At 41.8% G+C, this 8984-nt stretch overlaps 1 protein-coding gene across 1 annotated transcript; it reads left to right on the forward strand.

The window, feature by feature from the left end:
- The first annotated feature begins 4997 nt into the window (after positions 1–4997).
- Positions 4998–7261, forward strand: sox11b (SRY-box transcription factor 11b). Its single transcript, XM_038962717.1, has one exon. It carries the CDS (start codon positions 5131–5133, stop codon positions 6247–6249), a length of 1119 nt encoding a protein of 372 aa, XP_038818645.1. The 5' UTR covers positions 4998–5130; the 3' UTR covers positions 6250–7261.
- Positions 7262–8984: the final 1723 nt, after the last annotated feature.

Here is an 8984-nt window from a genome sequence, read left to right on the forward strand (position 1 = left end):
TAGCTCCCCTCTTCACCTCGCATTCCTAAAGCAATGGCCAGGACGCAGTGCTTTACTCATCTATGTGAATGAGAGGCCCCGCGCATTAACAGATCACCCTCAATGATGTTAATCTCCTTATCCTGGAAGTATGACTTAATTTTCAATGGTAAGGAATAATGATGCATTAACAAATACATTTGAAAAAGTACATATGCATACATAAAACCTAACATGCATAGGGATAGACCTACATGTAACTTGTATTTCCTCAGTGCTATTGTATGGGGGATGTGCAGTTGTACCTGAACCTTTGCGACTTGCCTTTGTGAGCACAGAAATTGAAGGAAAGCAAATCGAGTACCCCTGTCTGAGGCTATTCAGAAGGAATCCATCCCAGGATCTTCAATATCAGATAGGCCCCAGAGTCAGAGCTCTGGTATTGATCCTATGCTTCAGCACTTCTCTGTGGGTCTTTTTAGCAGAAGCTTTCAGTCCTAAAACTGTGGAGACAGATTACTCATTACTCATATGGAGTCTGCTAGCCAGTCTCCACTTATGCTTTATGCCATCTTGATATTCAAAAAGCTCACATTTAACCTAGAATCCTTAATGGTGAAACAACCACGTCTATTTGCAATATTACAGCAACAAAGAGAGTTTGACAACAACAAACACTGTTTTTTCCCCTTGGACATCGTTGCAATCGCGATATACACTACATGACCAAAATTATGTGGATAGCTGCTCGTCTCATTCCAAACTCATGGGCATTAATACGGAGTTGGTCCCCCCTTTGCTGCTATTACAGCCTCCACTTTTCTGGGAAGGTTTTCCACTAGATGTTGGAACATTGCTGCAGGGACTTGCTTCCATTCAGGCACAAGAGCATTAGTGAGGTCAAGCACTGATGTTGGGCAATTAGGCCTGGCAGTCTGTGTTCCAATTCATCAAAAAGGTGTTAGATGGGGTTGAGGTCAGGGCTCTGTTCAGGCCAGTCAAGTTCTTCCACATCAATCTCAACAAACCATTTCTGTATGGACCTCGCTTTGTGCACAGGGCCATTGTCATGCTGAAACAGGAAAGGGCCTTGTCCAAACTGTTGCCACAAAGTTGGAAGCACAGAATCGTATAGAATGTCATTGTATGCTGTAGTGTTAAAATGTCCCTTCACTGGAACTAGCCCGAACCATGAAAAACAGCCCCAGGCCATTATTCCTCCTCCACCAAACTTTACCATTGGCACTATGCATTGGGGCAGGTAGGGTTCTCCTGGCATCCTCCAAACCCAGATTTGTCCGCTGCACTGACAGATGGTGAAGCGTGATTCATCACTCTAGAGAACCCACTGCTCCCACTGCTCCAGAGTCTAATGGTGGCAAGCTTTACGTCACTCCAGCTGACGCTGGGCATTGTACATGGTGATCTTAGGCTCTGCCATGGAAACACATTTCATGAAGCTCCCGACGAACAGTTCCTGTGCTAACGTTGCTTCCAGAGGCAGTTTGGAACTCACTAGTGAGTGTTGCAAACGAGGACAGAAGATTTTTACGTACTACGCGCTTCAGCACTCGGCAGTCCCGCTCTGTGTGCCCTACCACTTCTCGGCTGAGCCGTTGTTGCTCCTAGACATTTCCACTTCACAATAACAGCACTTAAAGTTGACCGGGGCAGCTCTAGCAGGGCAGAAATTTGACTATCTGACTTGTTGAAAAAGTGGCATCCTATGATGGTGCCACGTTGAAAGTCACTGAGCTCTTCAGTAAGGCCATTCTACTGCCAATGTTTGTCTATGGAGATTGCCTGGCGGTGTGCTCGATTTTATACAGCTGCCAGCAACGGGTGTGGCTGATATAGCCAAATCCACTAATTTGAAGGGTGTCCGCATATTTTTGTATATATAGTGTATGTTTTTTACCATGCTGCTCAAAGCTTTAATAAATAAATACATTTTAAACATTTAAACAACAACTTTTCAAACAGCTCTTACACTAAAAGGGAATTATCATAATTTTTACAAATGCACAGTATTATATTCCAACCTCATAGTGTGGAAATATATATAAAACACTGCACTGGGTCTATGCTCCAAGCTCAGGATATCATTGATGCTTCTTGGGAAAGTTGTCTTGTTTTTTGAAGTGCGTTTTTGCACCAGGTGTTGTGGTTGTTTTTAAATATTTAGATGTTACACTACATTACTCCTATGGGATGATAGCTTATTGCATTTCTCATGCCACATAACTAAATAGGCTGTTGCTAACAAGCGCTACAGACCTGATGAAAGTAGAGAAAGCCATGAACACAAACATGATGCAACACTTCAAAAAACAGCTAGTAACTCTTTGACAGGTATGATCAAATTGGAAAGTCCATTAATTTGGTTTCCTGTTATTCATGAACACACACACACCTAAACAAAAACACGTCAGCTGTAAATTGTCACATTGGACAAAATGTTCCTGCCAGAGTGTCTGAGTGTGTGAGTGTGTGAGCCACATGTAACCAGCCTAATCTGATGAGAACACTGGGGCCTGAGTTGTCTGTTTTGGTAATGCATTTGAAGCTAGGGCCTGCCACACTACCCTGTGTACTTCCTGCAGAAAATGAAGCTGGTGAGTGTTCTCTCTATCTCTCGCTCGCCCTCTCTTCCCCCTCTCCCTTTCTGCATTTCTAATGTCTCACCACATGAGATTGAATGGGGGGGAAGGTAGAGTAGAGTAGAGTAGTGGATTTTCTGGAGTGCAGATCCAGAGGGGTAAATGATTGCCCTCTAGGGGATGAAAAGAGAGCTAGAAAAGCCTTATAAGAGGTGAATCTGGCAGCGGGCAAAGAATAACTGATGCTAGGGTGGTCTTTAGAGAGAGGCTCCACTGTTCCTTGACACAGTAATCTTTGCTTCGGTCTCTGATAATGTGACTCTATCTCTCAGGGTCGCACAGAGTGATTCTTGGTAGTCTTTTAAACAAGTCTACTTTGAAAAAAATGTATACACCTTACACACATGGTTATGGTCTTAAAAAAAGAAGACACCTGTACCAGATATTGTCACGTTCTGACCTTAGTTCCTTTTTTACGTCTTTATTTTAGTTTGGTCAGGGCGTGAGTTGGGGTGGGCATTCTATGTTGTTTTTTCTATGTTTTGTTCTGTAGGTAATTTTCTATGTGTTTGGCCTAGTATGGTTCTCAATCAGAGGCAGGTGTCAGTCGTTGTCTCTGATTGGGAGCCATATTTAGGTAGCCTGTTTTCCTTTGTGTTTTGTGGGTGGTTGTTTCCTGTTTTGTGTTTGCACCTTTCGGGACTGTTTTAATTTTCGCTTGTATATTTCACGTTGTTATTTTGTATTTTTTAGTGTTCAGTTTTAATAAATTAAAATGGACACTTACCATGCTGCGTATTGGTCTGATATCTCCTACTCCTCGTCTGAAGAAGAGGAAAGTCGTTACAGATATAGAGTTGAAATGTATTACATTTTGAGTTTGCATCCCAATATTACTATTTTTAAACATAACAGAAGACTGAAATTTAACAAAAAAATGATGTTGAATAATTATGAAAATATTAACATTCCACCCATGAGGCCACTACAGGGTGATTTTATCATTTGATTGCAGGAATGGGTTGCTACTGAAAAAAATGAAAGTTGGGTGGTTGGTCGGGAACGTTTAGCAATCCAAAGTTTGCGTGTTCGAATGTCATCATAGACAACTTTTTTAGCTAATTAGCAACTTTGCAACTACTTACTACTTTTTTAGCTACTTTGCAATTACTTAGCATGTTAGCTAACCCTTCCCCTAAAATTAACCCTTTAACCTAACTCTTAACCCTAACCTCAACCGAACTAATGTTAGCAACCTAGCTAACATTAGCATAAGCCATCTAGCCACCTAGCTAACATAAGCAACATATTCTAACAATTGTAATTGGTAACATATCATACGAATTGCAATTTGTAACATACTATACATCCTACAATTCGTATTATATTGTGCGACCGCTATTGCATATGTCACTGTAACTTAACAGTAACCGAAAGGTCACTGGTTTGAATCCCTGTGCCGGCAAGGTGGAAAAATCTGCCGTTCTGCCCTTGAGCAAGGCAGTTAACCCCCAACAACAACTGCACCTCGGGCACCAATGACGTGAAGATCAATTAAGGCAGCCCCCCGTACCTTTCTGATTCAGAGGGATTGAGTTAAATGCAGAAGACACATTTCGGTTGAACGCATTAATTTGTGCAACTGACTAGGTATCCCCTTTCCCTTTCATATCATACTAAATGGATTTTAGTAACATATAATACGTTTTGCTCTGAGACCAGGTTGCAGACCATCACATAAAAAAACTGGAATAACTGTCTTCAAATATGTTGTACACCATGTGAGGTTGGTGGCACCTTAATTGGGGAGAATGGGCTCGTGGTAATGACTGGAGCGGAATTAGTGGAATGATATCAAATACATCAAACACATGGTTTCCAGGTGTTTGATGCCATTCCATTTGGCCATTTCGGTAATTATTATGAGCCATTCTCACCTCAGCAGCCTCCTGTGTTGTATACATCAGATGTCTACAAACACAAAACAAGAGTGAAATACACATTATTGTGGTTACTGCCTAAATAATATACATTACTGAGCTCAGGCGCCACAATGAGTCTCACTAATCCATTCAATATTCTAGACATCTGTTTGGCCAGAGAAAACAACGCAATGCAATAATACTTGTTTTATGGGAGGACTGTATGAAACTGATGCACACTTGTCTTCGACTTTCCCAATGTATCGTCTGCCAATCCCTACCATCAGTGTATATAACATTTTCCTGTCTCGCACACCATGTCCAGACAATATGAAAGCACCGTCCACACCGTCCACCAATGAAATCTCGTGTGGCAGCAAAGGGTTAACAGAATGTCTGGAAGCTGCTGGGCGGAGTGAAGAGCTGTGATTGGCTAATTAAAAATGACGTAACCGATATGAAAGACCAAAGAACTAGCTAAGAAGGCAGTTGGTAACTTTGGGAAGGGGTTGTTTGGTTGAGCGAGAAGTGTTAAGAGTGACACAAGCTAACTAGCAGAGCAAGGAATTACCAGAAAGTGCCTGTGTGTATTTAAAACGCGGCAGTGGCCTTGAAACACACAACGGAACATGGTGCAGCAAACAGAACACAGTGAGACGGAGAGTAGCAGAGAAGCTACAGACACTGAGGAGAGCGAACTGATGGCGTGTAGCCCGGTGCCACTGAAATCATTGAAAGCTGACTGGTGCAAGACAGCAACCGGTCACATCAAAAGACCCATGAATGCATTTATGGTGTGGTCGAAAGTCGAGAGGAGAAAGATCATGGAGCAGTCTCCGGACATGCACAACGCGGAAATCTCCAAAAGACTGGGAAAGCGGTGGAAATTGTTGAAGGACAGTGAAAAGATCCCGTTTATCAGGGAAGCCGAGAGACTCCGGCTACAACACATGGCTGACTACCCTGACTACAAGTACCGACCCAAGAAGAAACCAAAGCTCGACAGTTCCACAAAACCAGCCGCCCAATCACCGGAGAAGATTAACATTAAACCTGTAAAAGCCCCGGGTAAGAAATTCGTTAAATTAAAAACTATGAAGGCGGTGACAACGAGACCGTCTCACGACCCTCGTTATGACTATGTTTTCACCAGTTTTACAACTAGCAAATCTGTAAAAATTGAATATTCTGATGAGGATGACGACGAAGAGGACTACGAGGAGGAAGTGTTCTCTCGGATTAAAATGGAAGAGGACGAGGAACCAATACCGTACAACATCGCCAAGGTGCCCGCGAGCCCCACTCTGAGCTCCACTGCAGAGTCTGAGGGCGCGAGCATGTACGAGGAGTCCCGGAATGCGAACGCAGCTCCTAACAGACTGTTCTACAATTTCAAGAACATTACCAAGCAGAACACAATTTGCCCTGCATCACTCTCACCAGCATCACTCTCACCAGCATCTTCATTCAGGTCGGTCTCCACCTCGTCCAGTTCCAGCGAAGACGCCGATGATTTACTGGTTGACTTCAGTTTAAATCTAGCCTCCAGTGCTCACGGAGTGGAGCTGGGGACCTCGAATTCAGGAAATCTGTCTCTTTCCTTGGTGGATAAGGACTTGGACTCTTTCAGTGAGGGCAGCCTTAGCTCTCACTTTGATTTCCCAGACTATTGCACCCCCGAATTGAGCGAAATGATCGCAGGTGATTGGCTTGACGCTAACTTTTCAGATTTGGTGTTTACCTACTAGCTAGGTACAAAAGGAATCATTATCTGGTAGTAGCGGGAACAGTGTTATGTCAGTTTCCTCTCCAGACCTGTGTGCTACCATGTAGGGAAGGAGGGGGTCCTCAATGAACTGAAACAAATTCGTTACAATGAGGTACTATTGCAAAAAAATAAAACTGTGACATTAATTTGTCACCATGACTGGTTTTATGGATTTCCCTCGGATCTGCAGTGAAACTGCTCTAATTTAAAAGTGGACCACAGTAGACTGACCTATGCATTCCCATCCCACTTGTAACCACTGGTCTGAACACGGCTGGGCTGATCCGAGGCAAAATCTGAGACACTGTTCATTCAGGATGTTTAACTTTTCAAAGGTTTTATGATTTTCTGTATTCCACAACTTTGTTTTAATCAGTTCCGATTCCCTCCTGTTATGGAAATACTGTAAGTAGTAGGCTAAATCCGCAGGAAGCAGCATTTTGATACATAACCAACATACCTCATCTTTGGAAAAAATATATATTTTCTGGCATATTTTTGTACAGTTAAACGAAGGGAATGTTCATACTGTGCTTTCAATTGTTGTTGTTTTTAAATGTTTTTTTCAGGCACTTGTACCCGGTTTCATTTAGCATGCAAGGGTTGAAAAGATGTCACGTTGCATTGACATGCCTTGCAATTATTTTAATCTATGGTATATGTACAGAAGTAGAGCATATTTTGGGTGTTTCAATTGGAATTGGGGACGGTAGACCTCATTGCTGGTACTAGATTTAAGATTGTACATGTTCTGTAAAATAGTAAAATTAGGAGTTTATGTATATGTGTGAATGGGTCCCAAATAGCAGGTATGAAACTGGATTTTCTTTGTATTTTATCTTATTGGCACACTTTTTTTTCTCTTATTTTGTGCAATATAGGCTACTCTTAAATGGACTGTCCACGTTTTTTTTGTAGCAAATGAAATGCGTTACTTGTCGTCATGCTGAAGTCTGTATCTTGACTAAACTGAATAAATCAGCTGGAACTGATTCAACTGAATGTCCATGTTTTTTAATGGGGACATTATTGATAAAAATATGATTGGATGTTTTAGGGCTTATTTGGCAAGGCCAACTCTTCAGCTTGTTTAAATTACATCAAATAGCCTGTCATTGTCTCATTACTTTTCAGTGTGTGCGTTATTGGCATTTATTGAGACCTTGGCATCCTTGAGAAATGCACTGATATCACACCTTACATGCAGTGATTTGTTCAACTTTAGCATTACTTTCTTTTACCCAATACTGCGCAAATGTCAACACCCTCTTCCAATTCTAGGCCTACAGGCTATTGTAGTATATTTTACTTTTACTGTGTTAAGACTGAATTACAAAGGTTATCAGACATCTTACAGGATCTGTGCCTGCTCATGAACAAATAAACTATTTTAAGTGTATTCCCACTTATGGTTTTGCAGGATGTTAAACTTTGCTCCTGATAATATTCAACTACATGAAGCCAAAGAAGTACAGTAGTCATCTCAAGACTTATTGGTGAGTCAAAATACTCAGGTCCCAACACCTCTCCTGCATTGGTCTGATCTCACCCTGACCAATGGCACCCTATTCACTATATAGTGCACTACTTTTGACCAAAGCCCTATGAGGAGTGGTGTAGGGAATAGGGTCCCATTTGGGACCTGGACAATGTCTTCACTGGTGCTGTAAGATCAATTGTATTCTGAATTAGCGCTCTCTGTCACCTTTAGGAGCAAAGCCCACTTCAAAACATTTAGATAATATGGGTCTAACTTTCACTCTTCCACCACTGTTAATGCTGTACCACTATCACTTGTTTTGAGACAGACAACTGGTAGGCTACAACTTGCATCCACACAGCCATTTAAATAGGCTCATTGGTATCTTTATTGGATAGAGGTTTATCAACTCAATCATCTAATATTCCTCACCTAGCTCGTCTCCTGTGGTGATATGTAAACATTGACAGCTATGGTCTGTTTGCTTTTACCAGATAGACAGTGACACCATTCACCCCATAAAGTGTTTGCCTTAATTATACCGTTGCCTACCAGCTAAGCCACCACGATTTACATTTACCATGACTAGCAGAACAATTCCATCCCCACATACACTCAGCCAAAGTTGTATGTTCATAGAAGAAATTAGTGTGTATGGGGTTGTGTGGCTTACCATTTATAAATGTAGTACATGATTGCCATATTTTGATGGCATTTTCATCTATGGGGGACTGTAAAGACACAGGACATGCTCCTGTTGGCACCCTATTCCCTATTTAGTGCACTACTTTTGACCTGGGCCCATATAACGCTGGTAAAATGTAGTGCACTACATAAGGAACAGGGTGCCATTTCGGAAACATCCATTGACTTTGATTTGTCCCACACCAACAGAACATGATGATTTGAAAATATCATTTAATCTTCTTGTGGTGTGACTGTGGCCGCGTCGTAACAGAATATAGTCTCATGGATGGGATAACGAGTTGATCAATATCTGTTATGACCTGTATTATATTCATAATCCAATTCAGTTAGGCCTAACAATACTCTACCAACCGACACTCTGGGATGCCTGAGTTTCAAACCAAGACAAAGAATCCATACATTGGATTGTGGAACACAGGTCCCTGTCTAGAGTGGGCCATACATATTAGTTGTAAAACAGCCTACCAGCCCTTGGTCGTTATTCATTAGTGCACACCGTAGCAAAACGTTTCGCAAAAGGAAAACGT

Source organism: Salvelinus namaycush, chromosome 24, assembly GCF_016432855.1.
Source record: "Salvelinus namaycush isolate Seneca chromosome 24, SaNama_1.0, whole genome shotgun sequence".
NCBI lineage: Eukaryota > Metazoa > Chordata > Actinopteri > Salmoniformes > Salmonidae > Salvelinus > Salvelinus namaycush.